Source organism: Strigops habroptila, chromosome 7 (genome assembly GCF_004027225.2).
Source record: "Strigops habroptila isolate Jane chromosome 7, bStrHab1.2.pri, whole genome shotgun sequence".
NCBI lineage: Eukaryota > Metazoa > Chordata > Aves > Psittaciformes > Psittacidae > Strigops > Strigops habroptila.
Window position 1 is genome coordinate 46402614 of NC_044283.2, and position 23165 is coordinate 46425778.

Genomic DNA, 23165 nt, shown 5'->3' on the forward strand with positions numbered 1-23165 from the left:
ACACAGCACCTAGTGAAGGCGGCGAGGTATGTGTCTGCAGCTGGCTTCCCACCTCTACCCTGAAGGAATAGCGGAACCTTTCACGAACCCTTCACCTCCAGAGAGCCCCCAACACCACCCCCCACACCGCGCCCACCTGCCTGCCTGCCTGCCTGCCTGCCTGCCTGCCTGCCACGACCGCCCTCCTCAGGCGGTGCGTGAGGACACGCCCCGCCCCGCCCGCGAAGGGCCGGGCTGCGCCGGGGCGGAGCCAGGCGCGGGGTTTGTCGGGAGTTGTAGTCCATCATCAACGAGGTTCCGCGCAACCGTCCAGCGTGCAGGACTACATTTCCCAGGAGGCGCTGCGGAACAGCCTCAGAGGGGAGAAAGCAAAATGGCGGCGGCGGTCCGGGGGTGCGGTGGGGTCTGGCGCCGGGTGTGGCAGCGCGGGGCAGGGGGTCTCGCCCCCCGCGGGCAGCGCGCTGCCGCCGGTAGCGCGAGAGGCGCGGCTGTGCCGGCGGGGAAGAGTGGGTATGGTGCCGGGGCCGCGCGGGAAGAGGGGCCGGTGGAGGTGGTTCTCAGCAGGGGTATCCCGCTTTCCTCAGGGTGTAGCTGCAGGTGGTTTCGGACCGCCGGGTTTGAGTACGAGAGCTACGGCTGCGGGACCCGGGCGGCGGCGTGCGGTAGCAGCAGGGCCCGCTTTAAATACCACTTTCTGAGCGGTGTAGGGCATCTACAGCTTGCTGGTGGCTGGCAGGACCTTCTCAGCACGCGTTTATGTCACCTCCCTCCTGACCTCCCACCAGACAGTGTTTATCTTAGCGGTAGTGCTGTGTCCCTTTGGCATGTGGTAAGAGCCAGACGCGATGCAAGCGGATTGGGAAGCGTTGGCATTCATGTGTTTGGAGCATAATCAACATGCACCAACCTTCATAAGTGTTTTTTGAAGGTTTATTCTGGTCCAAAGAAGCTTTCTCTTCCAGTGGAGAATTGTGAAACTTTGGCAGTGTGCCTGGAACAGAGCATTTTATTCCTCCCACAACTGGAAGTTACGGCCTGTACAAGCTTTCATGTTGTCTGGTGAGATTCAGGTTTCTCTGCACAGCTGATCACCTAAGTGAAGTTGTGCAGAAAGGGGCAGAAGTACGCTGCTGATTGTTTAGAGACACAAACATAAACCTTGAGCAAACAAGGCAGGAAACTCCAGGTTTCTCGTGAGTGGTGTTAATGGGACTCAGGGACTAACTGATGCACAAATCTTTTATCAGAGTGTAAGCCAATGTGCTCATTAAGCGAAAAATGTAATTTAATGATGTGATGGGGATGTATTTCTAAAGAATGCAGGAAACAATGAAATAAGTTGCCCTCCAAAATCTAAAAACCAAACCAAAACCCCCAACAACCAAACCCCCAACTTTTTTTCTAAACCTCGAGGCAATTTTATGAATAGTTGAAAACACCAAGGAAAATACTGTGGTTCAGTAAAAGAAAATATATTAAGTCCTTTAAATATCTGAACCATAATCCTTTGTGGTAATATTTTTCTTTCTAAAGCAGTGATCTAAGTGGCATCAGTAGTTTGGTGTTTATGGAGATGTCCTCAGCTGTTGGAGGGCAGACGGAGAAGTGAAATCTTGGCAATGGATTATGTTCACCTTTGGAAGGAACACTGTACTTGATATATTTGTTTGATGGTTTTCAATAGCTTGCTTATCTCCTATAGTGATCTGGGTACTTACACTGCTGAAGTAGTCTGCCATAGAAATGTGATTTCATCACTGAAATATTATTTGTGCCACTTCATTTGTACAAGGCTGGATAATTGCTTACAGAAACTGTCAGGCAATTCATGCTGTAAAGGTGACCTTTTTCTCTTGTCCATATAAAGGTTATGGATGTGAGAACTGCAATTACTTTTCAGATGATATGGAGAAGCTTTATTCTGTGGAATATGTTCAGAGAACACTAGCTCTCTAGCTGAAATGATGATTTCTCTATTACCAGATTACTAATGTTTATGCTAATATGCTACTAACACTGCTCTGGAGAGCCACCTTTCCTAGCATGCAAGTGACTAGCTGACAAAGAATACATAATTTACTTTGCCACCGATCTGTTGGAGATTTATCAAACTACCTAAAAAGTAATACATATTTATGATGATTTTGTGATTTTCACGAGATACCAAATTAGGGTTCATCCAGCATGCAAGTTTGCCTCATTAATTTCTCTTAAGATTTCTCATGTAAGGAAAAGTTAAAAAGTTTCAGACCATTACATTTCTTTTTTATGGCATTCTTTTCTGTATAAAAGGAAGACACTTTGCTGTACAGTTCCCTCCGTATATATTGTCAATTAGTCTCAGTTTCTCAGTTCTCCACTATTGCCGCACAACTTCTGCCATTGCCATAAATTAGATGTGTTTACAACATCATTTACATTTTTTTACAATTACAATTTAATTTTTATTAAAAGACTAAATGAAAAGTTTTTAATTCTTGTATTTTTAGATGTTTATGGCATTTAACGTCATCTTTATTTAGATTGTATTTCTCTTCTCTTTCCTTTTCAGTCCTGCTCCATGGGTACCAGTTGTTGGTCTGGAAATTCATGCACAGATCAGTTCCAACTCAAAACTCTTCTCTGGTTCCCAAGTCCAGTTTGCAGCACCTCCTAACTCTGTGGTATCTTTCTTTGATGCTTCTTTACCAGGAACTTTGCCAGTAAGTTATGCTTCAACTTAATTTACAGTAGGTTTGATGTCAGACAGCTTCTGAGTATGTTTCCAATATTTTGTTCTTCCCAAGATTTGACTATAGAACTACTCTTACGTATTTTTCCATTTTCTGGTTGTTTCATACCATAAGATTCCTAGCTCGCTCTTTTCAGTTTACTCATTCCCTAGTTGTCGCTACAGATACTTGATATAATCTGCAAAGCTAAAAAACTAAGGAGTGTCTCTTCAAAATATTGAATGAATTGCGATATTTCTTTGAGATCAGAGAGATTTGATTAGTATGCCATACAGGAAATTCCTTAAATGTGAGAGATACTTAAAATCCTATGGGAGAAGAACATCTTAGATTTCGAAGTGGCCATTTGATGTTACTTTGCCATATGTTTGTTTATGTAGCTCTCATTTGCCATTTGGAATGTCTTGCTATGGAGGTACTTTGCTTCCTAAGTAGTAAGTCTGTGATTTAAGGAAGTGTCAACCATTCCTATTTCCAGAGCAGAACAATTATTAACAGAACAAAATCTTATCTCTGTGAGACATTGTGGACTAATAACTCGGAATAGCTAGCTGGCATTTAGCAATGAGATTTCTTAGTGACAACATAGTAAATTTTTGAAGTCACAGCTGAATTATAACTGTGATGGCTGTGACGGTGCTGCTGTAGAATTTTCTGGGAATCTAACAAGTTTAATATAGCTTTTACTATACAGTGAATATAAATATTGAATAAACTTATCATTGCCTCATTCAACAAGCATGCAGAGACTATAGTGGGGTCAAGTTATTTAAGGCAGAAATGTTTCACTGAATATATTTGAGTGGAGGTTTGAATTCCAGTTGCAGGTATATATTAACTCTTTAATGTATTGGAAGCTTTTCATCACCATAATACAGCCTTAAATAATATTCTGGAATTGAGAATTAACTTATGGCTGGATTTCTAAAGTCTTGATATATGCCATGTGATCCTTAAATTGAGAAATTAGTTGAGATATTCATTTTGTGTTTGCAAAGTATTGAAATCTAAGTGAAGTTTGGATGCTGGTAAAATTTGGACTTCAATCTGGTCTCAGTGGCCATTTAGGGCTGAGTTTCAGATCTAACTGTATGAAAATGTTGAAAATTTTCCAAAGAGAATGGGAATCTTATGCAATTGTTTGGTTTTAGAAGAATCTAGTTTGACTTAAACATGGAAAATGAGATGCTTTCATTTGGGGACAGGACTAAGTTAGGGAGTCAATAGTCACAACATTTAAAAGGGTTTAAGATTTTGGTTTTAGATCTTCTACGTAATGTTCTGTTAATGCACAGAAATCCTTGTAAATTGCTTGGCTTCAGTCAAGTAGAAAAACTGTTCTTCATGGAACAAAAATGAGTATTTATAAAGAGTTTCATTCTTATGTACATTACTATTTATCTGGGTTTCTTTTTATTTGGCCTTTTCCTCTGTTAAACTGCTTTACAAATGAGGCTTGGTACGACCTTTGTAAGAAAAGCCCAGTACATGTAGGCTTTGGCAGAGTATATAACTGCACCTGAGAAGCAAAAAGCAGAATGGCTAGGTTAATTTAAAAGTAGTGACGCTATGTTAGTTTCTCTACTTTATTTTATACAAAGAGAAGAAAGATTTTTCTCACTGTAGCACTGGTGAAAATAGAATTGAAAGGGAATGTTACAAAATACATGTTCTGGCATGTTGGAATGTGATACAAAATCCATTTAGTAATCATAATTTTATTTTCCCCTTGTTCTTACTGCACAGGAGTGAATGTTAAGAGACCAGTGTTTGTTCTGGAATCAATCAGTTTGGCTTGTTTTCTTGAAATAACTGTATGTATTTGCACGTGGCAGTAGTATCTGAAATACAATTGGATTTTGGTGGATTTTGAAAGATGGAAGGTAGTTTTTAAAAATTTCCAAGTATTTCTAAAGAAAAAAAACAAACCAAAAACATTTTAACAAATGTTAAGATTATTGCCTAATAAGTCTCTTTAGAAGGTGAATATTTGGCATTTCCTTTTGACTCTTTTGTTGAGAAATGAAAAAAAATAGGAGCAAAGTTTTAATACAGTAGTTGTGCTGTCTGTAGCAGAGAATAACTCCTGTTAGGAACCGGGAACTATAGGGACAATTTTCACTGTCACAGGCAGGGACTTAAATTTACTGCGAGGCCATGAGATGGTTGTGATAGACAACCACGTTAGTATTTGCTGACTCACAACGGGACCGGTAAGAATCGTGCAAAAGGGAGCTGTTCGGGTTGCTATACATTTCTGGGTCATTAGTGAGTGTGGGCATGAGCCTTTGCACTGGAGAGAGAAAACTAGATGAATGTATTTAGCCCTCCTCCATCTTCCCTCTTAGTATTTTCTTCCAGTGCTGTAGTAGAGCTTATCTTATGCTTCTGCTGCAAGTAGGCCTTAGAAGGACCATCACACGGTCAGTGTTATGGCCATTTCACTATGCTTCTCTTGTAATGTGCCTCTGAGAGACAGCTACAGGCAAAAATAGCTGTGCAGGTGCACTGTTGTTTGGCATGAGACAGAAAAAAATTGTGTGGCAAAGCTTTGATTATGAAAGTAGATTTTGAAGTAGTGGGACTGGACAGTGCATCCTGTGCTGCTCTGCACACTTTTTTGTGGCCTGTGGTGATGGACCCTCTCACCACTACACCAGATAGCATCTTACTCAGATTACTTTGGGACTACATACATTACAATTTGTGTCATGAAGTGTGCAAAGGCCTGTTTTTTTTTTACCTGATAAATGGACTTGACAATGATCTTAGCTTGCTGTCTTCGCGAGACCTGTTATAAAGGAAGTTTTATCCACACGTGGTGGCACATAGTGCATCGTGCATGCAGATTTATCTAAAACTCTTCTGAGGATCCATAAAGGTGGTTGCATTCCCAGTCTGATTTATCCTCTTTGAAAAAATCTGTGAATCTTTATAAGGGCTTATAAAGATAAGACTGGGCTCACAGAAGGAGAATCTATGATTATTTATTCTCATGATTGAGGTTAATTATAGCTCAGCCACAGAAATAAGATGGTAGATTTAATAGCTAAAGTCTGAAACCTTCTTGTCTGTGCTTAGTCTTTGTGGCTAATCACACCAAAGGATGCACATTGTACGTTTGTCTCCTGCATGACTAAAGTGAAAGCATGATCCTATTGTAGGCAATTCTTTGTAGGCAAGTGTACAAAGAAATAATCTAGGATTTACATAAGCAAGGTTTAAATTAATAAGATTTGAATGAATGTTAGCCCTACAGTCTGAAGTATTTTGAAAATTCTGATACCTTCTCATGCATTTGAATTTCATTCTCTTCACAGTGTGAACAGCATCTGGTTGTTGTTTTTTTTTAAGATAGAATTTTTGAAACACTTGGTAATGATCAGGCTATTTTTAATGAGGAAAAGGTAAATACCTTCTGACCTCAGAAGAAACAGAGTAAGATCTCTGTGGAACACTGCTGTAGAATATGAGATACATGATTTTTTATGAATATATAATTTTTTCCTGTTCCATTGGACAACCTTGAGGGCTTGTCAGCTAAGTCAATACCGCTGTCCTCTACTGATATTTTCATGTCCTCTTGTTTTAAATTTCTTTGGTTTTCTCTCTGTAATTAGTGTAGAAGGAAGCATTTTGGTCCTACTGTATCTTCTCTCACCTGTATAATGGCAGTTAAGCTACCAGATATGCCTTTTCATGGAAGAAAGCAGGGCTAGAACAGCTATTAGCCATTTTTCCTTCTGGTATTGCACCACTGGCAACTTAAACTCCAAACTCTGGCTTCTCCAAAGCTGATGAATGCCACTGCAACACTGCACGGCAGCAGAGAGCATGTGTATTGTGCTGTTGCCTTCACCACCCTGCAGTGCTGTTGAGATGGCTGCCCAGGAACATGACAAGGCTAATAATATCCAGCTTTGGAGTGTAGAGGGTGCTGTAGAAGTTCCCTTTCTTATATGGGCACATCCATCCTTGGCAGTGGCAGATACCTGGTGTTTTTCCAGATGTCTTGTGTGATAGATTATCAGATTTCATGATGAATTTTAGGTGTTATTAATATACAGAATTTACCTGATGCCTTTGCTTTTGAAGGCACTGAGAGGTTTGTGTGAGATTTTGCTGGATCTGTCTGTCAGCTATATGTGCTGGAACAGAAACAGCATTTGAGACCAGAATTATACTTTACAGCTTGAAACTAGATTTTTTTTTTTTGGTATCCGATGTCTGTTAAATCTGGTGATTGCAGCAGCTGCTTTACTAACTTGTGATTTCAATTTTGTTTTGACATTTCTGCTGGCATGCGTATGAATTTACTCTGTTCCTGTACTACTTCACTTTGTAAAAAACCTTCTTTTTAGCATGACTTTTGATAACTACATTTTTAGTTGCACACACGTTTCTTAGGGAACTGGACAGTCTTCTTATCTTTGTATGCATGTTGGTTTAGCTTCTATTATATACATCTTCTTTTCTTTGAGACCACATGATGCCTTGGTCATTGTATCCATGAGCTCCCCTCTAAAAACAGATTAGTGACAGTGCCCAAAGGAAAAAGTGAGTTCCTGCTTATTTTAAACCATTTACTTACATCTGGGTTCACTTTAACTGGCTGTTACCTCTGTCAGTAAAACTGTAGTAATTGTACTTAGGGGGGGAAAAGGAGATATTTTCTTAGAAATTGGTGGTACCCTTCTGTTGCAGTCCTTTTCTTTCCTGATACTATTTTGCTTTGCAACATGCATTCTATCATCAGTTGTTAACAGTTTTTGTTGCTCACACAGTACCAGCTTGCTGGACTTGCAGTCCCAGTAAGCCCTAAAAAGCAAATCCCACATAATTTAGAGAGAAAAAAAACTACAGTAGGAAAGTAGGTTTTCAAACCATTGCTGCCTGAGAGTGCCTGTGCAGTTCATAAACCCTTACATTTCTGAGTGCTTGATGGGTTAAAGCCTACCTACATAATTTCAAGCTATTGATCAGGTCAGTGCTGTTGTACTGTCAGGAGAGGTCCTTGTAAGATGAGGGAGGCGACTTTCAGGGCTGTGTTACGGCATGGGTTGTTCCTCATTGAAGTTCTTTCTCTTTCATAGGATCATTCACAGTCCCGGGGTTACCTCTGGAACTAGACCTTTTCACTGGGGTCTGAGAAGTGTTATACTTACTCAGTAACTGCAGTTGCTCAGCTCAACTTTATTTCATACTTAACTGTAAATGCCATTTTTCTAGAGACGCCTCTGCTTTTGTGCTTTGATGTATTTGGTGACATTTGTCGCTCTTCTCTCAAGCTTTGAAGGAGTCCCCTGTAAGGTTTTCTCTTGCTTTTTGCTATGTCTTGTTTATTTGTGAGAAGTTCTGACACTCATTCTGGGTGTTTTAATCTTTTTGTCAAGGCTAACAATTCCTGTAGGGCTTTGTCTCCTTAGCACCTTGGTAACTATTGAGCTCTCTTTCTGTTTGTTGTTCTTGTTGGTTTCCTGTTCATCCTTAACAGGTCCCTCTGGCTGATGTAAACTTGCCACCTAGAATGGCATTGAGTTGATAAAACATCTTGCTATCACCTATTTCAGTAGATCCTTCAATGCATCAGCGATATTAGCTATGTATTTTCTCTTATCTCCTTTTGGTTTTATTTTTATTGCTTTACCTTTTGCTTTATCAGATATTTTTCTACTTCTTAGTGGGGGGCAGGAGTTTGCAGTATCTCCTTTCTTTCACACAGTTCTGTTCGTGAAGTTACTATGCCATCGTTGATACTTCTGGACAACACAACCATTACATGAAAACTAGATAGATCAGTGTCCCCTCTTTCTGGATTCAGCCTGAAATGGCTGCCGAAATACATATTAGCTTTCTTTTCCATAGTTTTTCTTAGTGGACTGGGAGTTTATTTAAAATTTGAACCGTGAGTGAATTTTCTGGGGCAAATTTCTATTACTTCTGTTATCAGTCACTATATATGCTCTGGCATCCTTAATGTTTGATTGAATTCGTTTCTCTTCATCAGGGACTGTAGCGATAGGACAAGAGGTAATGGGTTTAAACTTAAACAGGGAAAGTTCAGGTTGGATATAAGGAAGAAGTTCTTTACAGTGAGGGTGGTGAGGCACTGGAACAGGTTGCCCAAGGAAGTTGTGAATGCTCCATCCCTGGCAGTGTTCAAGGCCAGGTTGGACAGAGCCTTGGGTGACATGGTCTAGAGTGAGGTGTCCCTGCCCATGGCAGGGGGGTTGGAACTAGATGATCTTAAGGTCCTTTCCAGCCCTAACTTTTCTATGATTCTGTGTATTTTCTGTCAGCACATAAACAAACAGTCTGGTTCCAGGTGACTTCCTTTGAGGAAATCTAAAGGAGTATATTGTATATATGTGTATGAAAGCAGTACTCTGTTAAGCAAAAGTTTATGTAACGATCACGATTTTACCAATTTCTTGGCATTTTAACTTAGCAAACTGACATCTTGCTGCTTTGTTCTTCTTAACAATTTTTTCTTTGCAGAGTTTTTTCATCGAAAGGTATTTAGGGAAACATTGTCCAACAGTAATGACAGATAATTGTAGACTAAGTCTTTGTTCCCTTCATGGTTAGCTGTCTTGTGTGTAATGTTGCATATCTGCCAGGTTTATATATTTTGTTTGAAACTTATCTTGGTGCAATTAGGCTGTAATTGGTTCCTGAGGTAAAATGAATTTATTTCTTTGTCTTCTCTCTGATTATCAGCCACCTTAAATATGACTATATGTGGTTTTGAGAGGATTATGTAAGCTTCTGCAACTGGTGTTTCTTAGTTACATATGTAGATTTTGCCACTGCAACTATTGTTTTCTGTACAGAAACTCTAGTTTTGCAATTTCACTGCCAAGTTCAGCCAAATTAGCCTCAAAAATTAGATTTGTAGAGGGTTTTGTGAACATATTAGCAAGCACATGAAGAGGCAATTGGCAGTTGAGTCTCTCCACTAATCTCAGCTTTATTTGGACACTGCTATTCAGATATTTGTGACACTTTATTTGGGACATTTGATGAATGGGGAGAAGTTGAGGGAATCATGGAGGAGAGAGTGTTGAGGTCACTGCTTAGGTAAAGCAAACTAGAGCAACTGTGTATGGGAAACCAGTCTTTGTTGGTTCTGCTGTTCCAGAACAACTTTGTTAAAAAGCAAATTATTTTAGCTTGCTTTTTTAATAGCTTTTTGCAAGACTCGTTGCATTATGTCTCCTGTTTTCCTGAATTAATATTTTCTTGTCTCTATGTGTGATCGAACACTTCTTGTTTGCTCTCGATTTGTATATTGTGCTCTCTTAAGAGGAGATCTGGGTCAGCCTGGAGAGAAAGATGGCTGCCTTTCCGGGGAACAAATAACAGTGTTTCAGGGGATGGCAAATAGAATGAGGGAGAATGAATGAAGGAGTCAGAGCAAGGGCTGGGAGATTTTAGTGTGTTTAGTGTAGGCTTTCAGACACCCAAAGATTGCAAGAAGGAACAGAGGACAGATAGCTGAGACTTAGAAATCCAATCCGAAGTATTCTGTGATTTTGTGATTCTATGATACAAAATGACGGTCGATGTGTATCAAAGGTCAGAATTTGTTACAACTCAGAAAAGCACATAGCTGGCCCTCACCAAGGCGGCAAGTAAAGGCCCATCTGCAAGGATCAGGAGGGCAGGAGTTGGTTTATAAACTCTGTTCTGTTCAAGTGCTCTGAATTTTCTCTATTTAACAAGTTAAACAATCAAGATTATGTTGAAGAAGAGAGGTGGTGTTTAAAAGTCTTTTTAAGCCTTTTTTTGTGGAGCTTAGTGTACGAAGAAAGGTCTGAGAAGGTCCGCCTCAAAACTCTGGTTGACTTTGGATTTGATTGCATTCTGTAACTTAGGTTTTGACCATTGCTTAGTCCCCTACCTCCAGAAACAGTGAAGGGTTTTCACTGGATCTTCTTGTATTTAACTTGGCCTGGATCAGATAGCATTAGCAGTCGTATAAATTTCAATTAGCATAAAGAGAGGGAGCATCCTTATGGCGGGTGAAAAAAAGCCATGTGGCAGACGCAGAAAGCTGCTGTTAGCAGGGAGGCCATGGATGTTAGAGAGATACTGAACTTCTTGATGGGAATAGCATAGAAACACAGCATTTGGTTATGGATATCATGAACTATTACCATTGCATTGTTCTGCCTTCCCTATGGGTTCTCCTGCTTGGAACTGGTTCTGCATGCATGGTAGAAGTTTATTTGGTTTTAGCCACTGATGAGGGGATCTGAGACACAAAAATCAGTGTTTTGGGGCAATACCACTGGATTGGCTGCTTTCCTACCACCCAAAAAAATAGATTTATTCCATGGAGATCATTGAGCACTTTCCCCATGCAGTGGTCTGAATGGCTTTTTCCTTCTGTGTTTTGGGTTTTTTGGGGGTTGGTTTTTTGGTGGTTTTTTTTTTTTTGTTTGTTTGTTTGTTTGTTTTTGGTTGGTTGATTGGTTGGGTTTTTTTAGCAACCCCTGTCTCAAAGGGCTGAGAAACCTGGAAATGGAAGATGCTTCCTCCAATTCTAAGTCTTGTGATATGAGCTCTCAGACTAGATCTTCAGCTTCAAGAGAGTGTGTCCTCTTAAAGTTTGAGTACACCTAAAGTAACATGTTTGGGAGCTGAGTACTTAAAATATTAGAGTTACCTGGTTTTAAGATCTGACTTGAATGAGTGTCCTGCATCACCTCAAGCCAACTTTGCCACCAGACAAGGTTAGGAATAATAATATGTTTTGTATAGCAGCATACATCTTTGGTACCAGACTGCAGAACGATAAAGTTACAAAATATATTTAGGTATATTTAATGCCTCCTGACGCCATCTTCCTTTGCTGCATCAGCTTCTAAGTTGCCAGTTTGTTCTCTTTTTTTAAACTGGAATCTCTTTCTATTAATCTAAGATCTTAATTTAAAATGTCTGGTACTTCCTCCCCTGCACTCTTGCCCCTTTCTTAGGGATAAGAACATAACACTCATGTTAGGGCAACAAATACACTGAGAAGTAGGGGCTGGGCTGAAGTGCAGAAGACACTGAAAACACTGAAAGACTGAAGCTGGCCTTCTTTTGGACTTTCCCCTGCAATTAGAGACCTCTGGTTTTGAAAGATGCGACCTCTTTGCAGACCAAACAAATGGTAAGTCTTAGGTTGGGTTGTTTTTTTACGTTTTTACTGTATGCTTAGAAGGATGGGGCCTGATTTTACACCTATTGAAATAAATGAGTCATTTGGGAAATGGCTAGCTCTTCGTTTATTGTAATGTACATTCTGTACGTGCATAGCTACAAGGCAGTTACGCCCTTCTCTCTGTGTGGGAGGATGCCAAGGGAGAATGCTGCATTGAAGTACTCATCTGCAGTGTCAGACTGAACAGTCACGATTACATTTGGACTGAATAGATATAAGAGTAGTTTATTTTGAAGTTTAACTTGTGATTGCACTTCAAAGAACCGTATATTGGAGCAAGTTGCTACTTTAACACAGCAAGAATAGTAAGACTGAATATATCCATTAGTGGAAGCAAATAAAAATCAGAGCAATATGAAATGGAAGTACTGGGAAATATGATTAGATATATCTGTTGAGGTTTCTAAAGATTACTGCCTGGGCTGCAGAGAAGTGGCTAAGTACATTGCACTACTTACTTCTTCCAGCTGTTATTTAGAATGAAAAGGAGCTAAAATTAAATATTTCTTAGATAAACAATCCTGTAGTTAATCTGATTAATGCTGATTTCCTCATGATTATAATTAGGAATGAAGGTCTTAAGATAGCCAATTAATATGAAATCTACTTTATTATGTGTGACCTAGAATCAAAAACTTTTAAAATTTCTGGGAAATTGTTTTGATTTTAGTTTTTAGTACAAGGCATACTTTGTTCCATAACTAAAGGCTTCCTGGGTGCCATTGTTATGGCAAAGATTACTTTGTGTTTTCATTGTTTTGGTTTATTTTTAAACAAGGTAGCAAAAATGAACTTTTTCCAGGAGAGAAATCCAGATGTTTCTTCTTCCCCCTGCTCAATTATCCTATAGAGTACACATTAGCAAAAGAAGAAGCTGCATAGCTACTCTCTTTAAAATGTAAAAATTATCATTTACTAAATATAGAAACATATATCCTCACCTCAAAGGGGGGCAGCTTTCTTTAATGTGTTAATATAAGAAGTAAACCTACTGTTAAAATTTGCTTTTGGTGGGAATTTGTGTCGTCAAAGTTAGTGTATAGTTTTGTATAGCTATTGAATAGTCTTGTATTTAAAATGAAGGTCTTGACTAAACTGACCTTGCAAATAAAGATGATACATTTTTAAAAGGAGTCTTTCCACTTGTGAACTAAATGTAAAGAATAGGCAGTATCAGAAAAAGAGACAGCTTGGTTGGATTGTTCTTTCATTCATTTAGTGCTCAGTTACCATGGTGCTGTAGCAGGATAGCGTAGGACAGCAATGGGAATGGTGCTGGTGGTGGGATGCCATTGTTAAGGTTTTTCATGAGTTTCCAATCCAAACAATTTACATTGCCTGTTGTGATAGCTCTCTAGAATTTCCTTTGAATACGTAGGAGAGATGCTTCCATTTTAGAAGACCAGAAATATTTAAGAAGGCTTCATAGGCTCTTGTGTTTTGTCCATAGCTGTTGCAGGAACTACATAGCTTGCTTTCAAGGCCAGCACTTTGCTAACATACCAGACTGGCAGCTTGTCAGTTCAAGCCGGTAATTTAAATCTTTGGTGCTAGTCAAAGCTGTCGACTTAATAACAGCTTACTGCATAAACAAGCTTGGAGGACTTATTCTAGGTCATTAACATGGGAAGTTTCACATGCTGAATTGATGTTTATCACTGCACATTATTTGAAAAGCTAGGCTTGTTTGAAGGAAAAGTAGTCGTTTGCTTAAACAACTCTGCCTTATGCGCACAGCCTTGATCACTGGAACGGGTAATAGAAGTCACTTAAGAAATGGAGCAATATTAAAGAAGTTTTTAGTTTGTCTTTTTCAGTTAAACAGAGCAGAGGAAGCAGGTTGGCGTGGTAGACATCTCAGTATGCCATAGTGGGATAGATCTGCTTTGCAATGCCTTCTGTCACCACAGAGGTCGATAAAGAAGCACAGGAAGTAGTACTACTGAATGAGTAATGGTGCATATACAGTGATTTGGCCAGTATGACCCGGTACACTGGGGACACATACACATTAGTCATCCAAATGATTAGTAATACTACATAGAAAATAATCAATACTTCACATTTTTATGCCGCTTTTTCCCCAGAGGCACTAAAATGGCTCAGCAGCAGTGGTGCAAAAGCTTCTCAACTAGTATAAGTCATAAGTGTGTGGGAATTATTTCCTTCACCTCAAAACAGTATTATCCCTTAGGTCCATGCATAAGATACACTCTGCCTTGCTTGAAGCAAAAATCGAAGAGCAAGTGGTCAAGCTGTAGTGTAATCATTAACTAAACTCCATCTGTGTTTGAAGAATGTGCTATGAGGCTCTGACTGTGACTTGGGAGTTGGATTTTGTCTTGTTCTCTGATTACAGTCGGTCACAACCCCTGCACCATCAGGAAACATAGCAAGATGCCGGCTCACTGCTTTGGTGCAATGGTGTTCCGAGTCTGCCAGTCCTTATGGAGCCTTGCTGGGTTTCTGGTAACTAGCTGTTAAAAGGCTGACTGGCGTGGTTCTCCCTAATTTGTAAAGCTGAACAGGATCATGCCAGAAGACTTTAGTAGGAGGAAATTTTGCTCATGTGTTTAGAAATATTATGGTATTTTAAACATTGAACATTCGACTAGCAGTGTTACAAGCTTCCTTAAACATTAAAAAAAAATAAGTATCTGTACTGCCTGGAAGCATTGTTGAAAACAGGAGCATCTACTAAATAATGAACTGCAGCTATGAGACTGAAATAAATTAGTATTTCTTAGTTCCCAATTTTGCTTTAGATTACAGTCAGGACTAACTGTGTTCATTTTGCTGTGGATCAGTATTTCAAAGGGAAATTGATCTTCCTTTTTTTTTTTTCTCATTTAAATTTGCTTTATGTGTCTTTTAAATTTTTAAAACATTAAAATATGCCGGACAGATGATATGTTCTATTAGCCATATATAGCTACACTAAAGATCTGAAAGTTCCCTCGTTAAATGTCGTAAATATTTAACTCCTTATCTGTATAAGCAATTTTTACGTTTCTTCTTCTTCATGAAGAGTTTCTCATATTTTCTCTTATTATTTTGATTTTTTGAATATTAGATGAGTAAAGCAAAGAGATTCCTTTTCCAGCTGAAGACATGGGATGATGGGAAATGTACAGCTGCTTAATCTGTTTTCAGAAATCAGGCTGGAGAATAGAAAAAGTAAATACCGTCAGAAACCCTGAAGAAAACATTATTTAAGCCTTTTATGTTCTGGTCAATGCTGATGAAGTCATCTAGATCCTTTTACATAATGTGTCCCTTTAATGGTCCTGCTGGAAATTGACTTCTTGGCAGCTGTACAGTGCAGAATAAGATGGATAAAGTTCTGTTCTTGTTTCAAAATACTGTACTAAGAAAAATTCAGTCTTCTTTTCAGTTTTATCCATTTGATGTTATTTAAACCAACTCTTAAATTAAAGAGAGCACATTTGGAAAAAAAGAACCACCACATAAATTTGAAACATTGCTTGTTAGTATTTTTTGGGGAGGCATTTTCTTTCTCCTTTGGATCCTGCCCCTGCTAGGGCAGCAGAAGCATGTAGCACTGAGAGTCATGGGTCCATGGTGAGAAACTGCATTTAACTCCTTTATTTCTTCATGAAGGTCTTTCTGAGTCTCCAGATCATGTGGCATCCTGCAAGAACCTTAATCCCATGGGTTACGTGGGTACTGGAAATGCATGTATATTTGTAAGCGTAGGAGCAATTGATGTCTCTCTGATTCTGTTTTAGCAAAGCATGTTAGTGTGCTTAATTTCATCCTGGTTAATCAAAGCATTGAAATTCTATGTGTAGATACACATGTGGTTCTGTGGTTACAGGGATTCTAAGGTGTTTTACTGAAATGGCACTGCAGTCCCTAATGCAAATCTCTGGTGTTTCCAGCTCCTAGGATGAGCTGACAGCTGGTAACGAGTCAATTATCATTTGCTGTGATTTGTCTTTTGCACTCTCAAAGATTCAGAAGTACTGGAATGTTTGCAAAAGTAGCAAGCAAGAACAGTGCACATTTCCTTATGTGGCATGACAAAACAACTGAATGGCTTGTTTATTCCTCTTAAAGCTTTGCAGATTTGTAGCTACCACGACTTTAATGATGAGTAAGAACTACCCACTCAAGGAAAGAGATCTAATGGTGGCTGAAGGGAAGCAAATTGAGTATGTGCTCCATATAAGGCAATGTGTGGGATATAAATTTGTTACATACTGATTATCTGAGCAAAGCCATGTGTCATGTTTCCTTAGGTTATCAACAGAAGATGTGTAGAAGCAGCAGTGATGACAGGACTGGCACTCAATTGCAGCATAAACAAGAGGTCCTTGTTTGACAGAAAACACTATTTCTATGCAGATCTGCCTGTAAGTATGCAGTATAGCTGGTCCCCTTATGGCTGTAGGAAAGGACAGATTGGGAGTATGGATGGCAATAGGGGATGAGTGAAGAGATGCTTTTTCTGTTTTCAGTCAGCGTGCTGCTCGCCCCAACAGGATGCTGCACTGTGCCCTGATGAATAGACAGCTGTACCCTGGTGCTCACTGATTGAATATGATTGCTCTGATTGCTGACTCCTTGCTTAGCTGCACGATTCCAGTAACTAATGTAATTGAATTGGGAGCTGGAGCTGCTTTGCCCCTTAAGTTCTCCATTCCTGGTGTTTAGTACTAATTGTCTGTTAGGGTAAAAGCAGCCTGATAATAGTCCTTCATTTAAAGTGAATGTATAACAAACACAGGTTCCAGTGGTATAAACATAGCAGTGTCTTTTCTGTGTGTGCTTAGGGCATAGAAATATTTAATTTCCCTTTAAAATTTTCTCAGTAGTTCCACGTAATTAACAAAAAAAAAGCCACACCTGAGAAACTGAGTCTTTGCAGCAGCATGGTTTGTCAGTAGCTTGCTTGTTGTGTAGAAGGTGTCGCTGGAAGTCAAGTGCATTTTGCCACACTTCATATGGGTGTAAAAATACTGAAATAATTTAAGAACCTGACTTCTGTCATTGCAACAGGATGCAGCAGTTTGAGCCATTTTTTCTATTTTAATGAAATTAAAACTTTCTAATGTTAAACTTTTTTTTTTTTCTTGTCAGATTATTTGTACTGAAGGTTCAGTTTAACCCTAACCTGTCAAAGGGAGCACACTAGTTTTACTTCCTCTGATTTTGGGGTGAAGATCTGATGACTGCATCAAAGGAAAAAACCTATTTCTATTTTGTCTGAGAAGGCTCAGGTGTGTTAGCTTATCCTCTCTTTAGGTGAGGTGTCCCTGACGTCCTGAGAAGCAGAGCAGGAGATTTCTGAGGTCCCAAATTAACATTTAGAGGTGCTGTATTATTAACCAAACTACTTTCTCTTCCACTCTTTTGTGGCAAATATTCTGAAGTTGCCAAAAACATGTTCAAATGCAATTGTTTCCTACCTTAGAAAGAGAATTATATGATAGTTGTGTACTGGAGACCTGGATCTCAGAAGAGATTTCTGCTCTATTTTATTCTAGGTTGGGAACTTGTGGCTGTTCTGTGAAGTTGATGTAATTACTGGTTTAGTTTCTGGGGATAACTTTGCTAATATTTGTAAGCCATTAAGAGGCCCTTTTGCTGGAGGCTCTGTAGTGAACTAGAATCATAGAATTCTGGGAATGTGAAATGCAAACCACATCCATGTGTTTAGAGGAGAAAGGGAGGTGGAAGAAGGTGCGTACAGCACCAAGTGGGCTGCCATTGTCTGCAGACATGAGGTACAGGATCCTCTGGTCACATGCGCATGGAAATTTGGTCAAGGAGGTGCTGACACATTTTACTAGCTTGAAGCATGTAATTCTGGCTTTCTACTGGCTGTCTTCTGCAGTTTAAGCCCTGACAATAAACTGCCCAACCTGCATTTCATTGTGAAACAGTCTAGTCAGGAACCCTGTAATAAGATGCAGAGTTTAGGCTAATGAGCTATGTAGAACAAATAAAATAAATCTAGCTCTTAGAGTCATTTGACAACGGGATTATTGTTACTCCTGAAAATGGGGCTTTGGATGGGAAATGGGATTCTTGTTATTTATTGTCACTCGCAATTTCAGGTTCTGAAAAAAATCATTTTAATGAGATGTTTTAGGAGAAGGGAAGAGCTGTGCAATTGGCATAGGTTGCAGAGAGTTGGTTATTGTATTTTTCTTGTAGTGATAACGGCTAGAAGGTCATGCACTTCACTGCATATATAAATTGAGCTGTTCACAGGAGCAGACCGTTGTTCTCCATCCCAGTGTATTGTCACTATCTCTACGTTTTAGAGTAAGCTCATCATCCCTGCAAAACATGCAAAAGTTCCTCCCAATTCATTAAAATCTGGCAGGCTTTTGTTTAATTCTCACCACTGGGGGCATGAGCAGGCTAGGAAAGAGGAAGAGATGGGGTCCCTACCTCAGCAGAGTGATTGGTTCACTTGTGTAGTTTTACATCATTGCAGGTATTCCAATACCTTGCCATTGGCAGCCCCTTTTCTGGGTAGCAGCTCCTCCTTTGAGTGGAGTCCCAGGCATGAGGTGGCATTTACCAGCTGTGTGCCTTGTGTGGGGTTGCAGTGCCTGTCTTTTAAATTGCTACATTAATGAAATTGGGCTTTCTTATTTTCTTGATTCCACACACACCATCCACCCCCTGCCCTTACCTCTGCTCCGCTCTGATGACTATAGTTCCGGACAGGCAGAGGTGGATGTTCATCCTGGTGGGAGGATGAGCAATAGTCCCAGCTCAGGGATGGAGGTACGGTAACTGGCTTCAGACAAGATTTAACATGATCACAGAACCACAGGCGTGGAAGAACCTCTTCCAGTCCGTTTCCTGTCCCCAGGCAGTGTCAGTGAAATTTACGTAATGCCTGGCAAGTAGTTGTGCAGTTGATTATTGATTATTTCTGCATTGCCTGTATGGAGGAGTGCTTTTATTTTTTCTAGACTTCCAGCTTCTCACACTTACGTTGAGTTCTAGACCCATCTTCTAGCTTGCTTCTTTTCCAGCTAAGCAAAATAACTTCTGAATTTACATGTGCATGTGTTCTATCCTTTTATATAGGTCACTACGGAAGATGTTGCATTTTCAGTTTTGTTCTTAGTCTATAATATTTGCAGTTGGCTGTGCTGCTGCCTTCCAAAAAGTGGTTTATCTGATTATAAAGCTAATTTTGTTGACAGGCTGGCTATCAGATCACTCAGCAAAGAGTTCCTATTGCGGTGAATGGAAGTTTGTCATACAGTCTCTGCACAGACAACAAAATGAGCCAGATGGTAACCAAAACTGTGAGGATTAAACAAATTCAGTTGGAGCAAGACAGTGGGAAGAGTCTCCATGATGACACAAGGAGCCAGACCCTTGTCGACTTGAATAGGGCTGGTAGGCTTGGATTATTTTTGTGTTTTTCTCCTTTCTGTGTAAGATGAGTCATTAAAGGTGAATGGGTGGCAGGGAACAGGTGAAAAATAATAAGTCTGATGTCTCTCTCCTTGACAATAAAAATTCATCAAAATGACCATTACACTTGAAGCAGGGGAATACTTGGCCTTCCCGTTGCTGTTGGTTGATGTCAGTTGGCAACAGCAAGTTAGAAATCAGTTAGCTCCAGTTTGCTCAAGGCTGTGTGTTAGTCACATACAGCCACTCAGCTATTTTAGCTCTTGCCACTGTATGCATTGTTGTTAATAAATAAATATAAAAATCAAAGACCTAGTGAGTCAAGCTTGTGTCTGGAAGGAGCAGCTGTTGCAGTTTGTCAGTGCATGAGTCAGGCATTTCTTCTAATGATTAGCTTTGAAAAAATGTAGATTTTGTCCTTAAACTTTGAAATTCTACACAAAATGAACTAAATTAGCACACAATATGGGTAGCAACCTGGATGGCCTAGCCTAACTGGCTCCAGTGTCCATTGAAGTTAAGGGCTGTGACTGCTCAAGCTCTTTGAAAGCTGGAAACTGAAGCTAAAAACTAGACTACATCTGTTTACGGTTCTGTCTGTCCCAGAATTAGTTTAAGATATATGAATTTGACTCTGGAATTAGATTGGCTTTAAATGGAAGTTCTCCTAGAGAAAGGCAGGAGGGGGTTGTGTCCTTTTGATCTACATGTCATCAAAGGGTGGAAGGTTGTCTGTAGTTTCCTTTAAAAAAAATAGAAGGAAAAGTTTTATAGCAATCTGCAGCTAGGCCCATAGTTAGAGTTACTGAATAATGCATGGGGGCTTTTTTTCTTTTTTAACTCAGAAAAAGCCCAAGTGCTTTCATGTGTTTAGCCAGTTGCACTCTCATATGCCAAGATCAAAAGCTATTGTTGAAAATCTCCTGTCTCTTTCCCTGATAGGAGTCGGCCTCATGGAGGTTGTCATGGAGCCTGATATGTGCTGTGGGGAAGAAGCAGCTGCAGCAGTCAGAGAGCTTCAGCTCATTCTTCAAACGCTTGGGAGCAGCCACGCAGTCATGGCAGGTACTGAAGGGGGGAAGGGCATCTTCCCTCATCACTAATAATTCTCTGCATTTGCAGGAGGTTTGCAGCTTCTGGTTATTTTGCTTTGTGGTTGCTTATAACACATAGCCTTTTCTAGGTGTTACAATCCTCAGGGCCTGTCCTAATATCTGCCATGCTTCAGGTGTCCTTATGGGCCTGCCTTTGTCTGCAGAGCTTTGCAGTGCTAGATTTTATATTGCCTCACACAATATTTTTACAGGATAAGCCTAGACAGGAAGGAATATCCCCAGGGTTGTGTTTCTCCCTGTCTGTCCTCATCTTGCTTGCTGCAGCACTGCCACACAGATCTGTAATAAGAATTAGCGGTAGAATATGGAAATTACAGGATGGGACAATGTAGTGGGAACATGGATCATCTTGTAAGTTGTGTCAGGTCTTAGCTAGTCGTAGAATGGTGTAGGCAGTAAACTTCTGCTGGTGTCATGGGTGAGATGGAGTAAACGACAGTGCATAGTGGACATGGGTGCCAGGGTTAATTTGAGAACCAACGAGACTGTAGCTTTTTCCTTACTTGATCATTTCACACTTTCACTCTATCTTCCTCTCCTCCAGCATTATGTTCACTCAGTTCCTCCTCGTACCAGGGAGATCACTGCTGGCCTGGGGAGATAGGCCAGAAAATTGTGTTCATGCTGGGCAACAGGCTTGGAGATACCAGCATGAGGCGTTAGAGGCCAGGGTCGCTAGGCATCCCCTGGCATTTGTCTCCATGCATCTCTCGGATCTTTGGGATCCTTCCCCACCTCCAGGGTCTCTTTAGCCAAGATTGCTACTATCTTTCTGCGACACTTCCTCTTATGGAACCCTTGCTTTTGTCACTAGCTCTTCTTTCTGGAACCCTGAGGCCCCAATTTTTGCAATAGGTGATGTGCAGAGGCACAGCATGTGATCGGCCTTGTCGTGGTTTGAGCCCAGCCGGTAACTCAGAACCACGCAGCCGCTCGCTCACTCCCCCCCCCCCCCTTCTTCCTCCCCCCGCTCCCGCAGGGATGGGGAGGAGAATGGGAAGAATGCAACTCCCACGGGTTGAGATAAGAGCAGTCCCGCAACTAAGGTATAACACAAAACCACTACTGCTACCACCAATGATAATAACGATTAGTGAAATAACAAGGGGAGAGGATACAATTGCTCACCACCCGCCGACCGATACCCAGCCCAACCCGAGCAGTGATCTGGCCTTCCGGGTAACTCCCCCTGGTTTATATACTGGGCATGACGTGCTGTGGTATGGAATACCCCTTTGGCTAGTTTGGGTCAGGTGTCCTGTCTCTGCTTCCTCCCGGCTTCCCCTCCTCCCTGGCAAAGCATGAGACTGAGAAAGTCCTTGGTTGGAATAAACATTACTTAGCAACAACTAAAAACATCGGTGTTATCAGCGTTGTTCCCAGGCTGAAAGTTAAAAAACACAGCACTGCACCAGCTACTAAGCAGGAGAAAAATGACTGCTATAGCTGAACCCAGGACAGGCCTCCTAAGTGGTGGCTCTGTCTCATGTCTCTCTGTTAATTGGAGGATTCAAGTCGTACCATTTTTGCTCAGTCCTGATGTTACCAAAATTTACAACCAGCCCATGGTTACAGCTAGCAAATAGCAGGCTTCTGCTTGAGAGTTTAAAAGAACAGCTTTGGGTATTCATCCCTTCCACACATACACCCGATTATCAGCTGCCCATTAGTGTTTACAACGTAAGCTGTATTTTTGCCTGTGACAGTTGGCCTCACTGTTCTGGCAACAAATTCAGTCCACAGTGAGAAACGAGTCAGAGTGGTCCATGTATCACCCGATAAATGGGATCCAATAAATGTTGCTAGTGATGCAAATCTAATTTAATATGGGGGGAAATAATAATTGCTAGGCATTATCTATGTCTCTGCATCTTTTCTCACACCAGTGTTACACATGTCTAATGGGGCACAGCTGTTAATATTAAGCAGCCAGTTTGCATGCTTCTTCAAAGGCCTTCATGGAGATGCATACCATCTTTTATTGCTACTGAATTTGGCCCTAAGATTGCCATTGGAATTACGCTATCATATCTTTCATCACAGTGAGATTTCTGACTTTAGAGGACACTTCCAGTTCAGGGAATATTTTTCCTCCAGTATAGTTGGCTTTTAAAAGTAATTGGAATTTTGTTTCGTTTGGTTTTGGTTGTGTTTGATTTTAAGGTGGTGGCTTTAGGGGCTTTCTACTGTAGTCTTCCCTCATTATAATCACTTTCTTTCAGCAAGTACATTCTTACATTCTTACCTTCATTCCGCTTGTGTGTTCAGTGCCCGGTTTTATCAGGTGTTATTTCATTAACAACTAACAGATGAAAAGATTATTTCTTTGCAAAGTGAAACGAAAAGAAGCTGGGCTTAAAGTGAGCTTAAAGGGAAAATTTTTTTAAGAACATTTGGGGCCTGGCTCTCCTTTCAGTTATGCCTGATTAACTGTATTGTCACACTGACACCTACATCCAAGTAGAAGCAGGTCATGTCTCAAAATGAAGCAAGGGCAGGACAAGACTATTCGTTTTTTGGAACAAGTACTCATTTCACCCCAAAGAGGGAGCACATGCAAAACACTTCTCTTGAAAGAGATGTTGGGTTATTCCAGCACCTTTGTCCTTCATTTGCATGTTTGGCAAGACTCTATGAGAGGAAATTAGTGTGCTATCATCCAGCCTGCTTTTGCAAAGTGTACCAAGACCCCTTTAG

General features: G+C 40.4%; 1 protein-coding gene across 8 annotated transcripts in view; it reads left to right on the forward strand.

Annotated features, from left to right (window-relative positions):
• Window positions 1-337: 337 nt before the first annotated feature.
• The window catches only part of GATB (glutamyl-tRNA amidotransferase subunit B), a 43270-nt gene continuing 20442 nt past the window's right edge, over window positions 338-23165 (forward strand). For 5 of the 8 annotated variants that reach the window (XR_003992227.1, XR_003992229.1, XR_003992230.1 and 2 more), the window contains exons 1-5: window positions 350-510; window positions 2552-2702; window positions 16206-16319; window positions 19137-19335; window positions 20296-20418. Coding sequence is in view for 4 of the 8 variants with exons in the window: in XM_030491951.1 (XP_030347811.1) it covers window positions 374-510; window positions 2552-2702; window positions 16206-16319; window positions 19137-19335; window positions 20296-20418 (724 nt within the window). In the remaining 4 variants the exon portion in view is untranslated. Of the gene's footprint in view, window positions 511-558; window positions 830-2551; window positions 2703-11059; window positions 11893-16205; window positions 16320-19136; window positions 19336-20295; window positions 20419-23165 lie in introns of those variants that run through there. The other 3 variants (XM_030491952.1, XM_030491953.1, XM_030491956.1) reach the window with 3 other exon arrangements.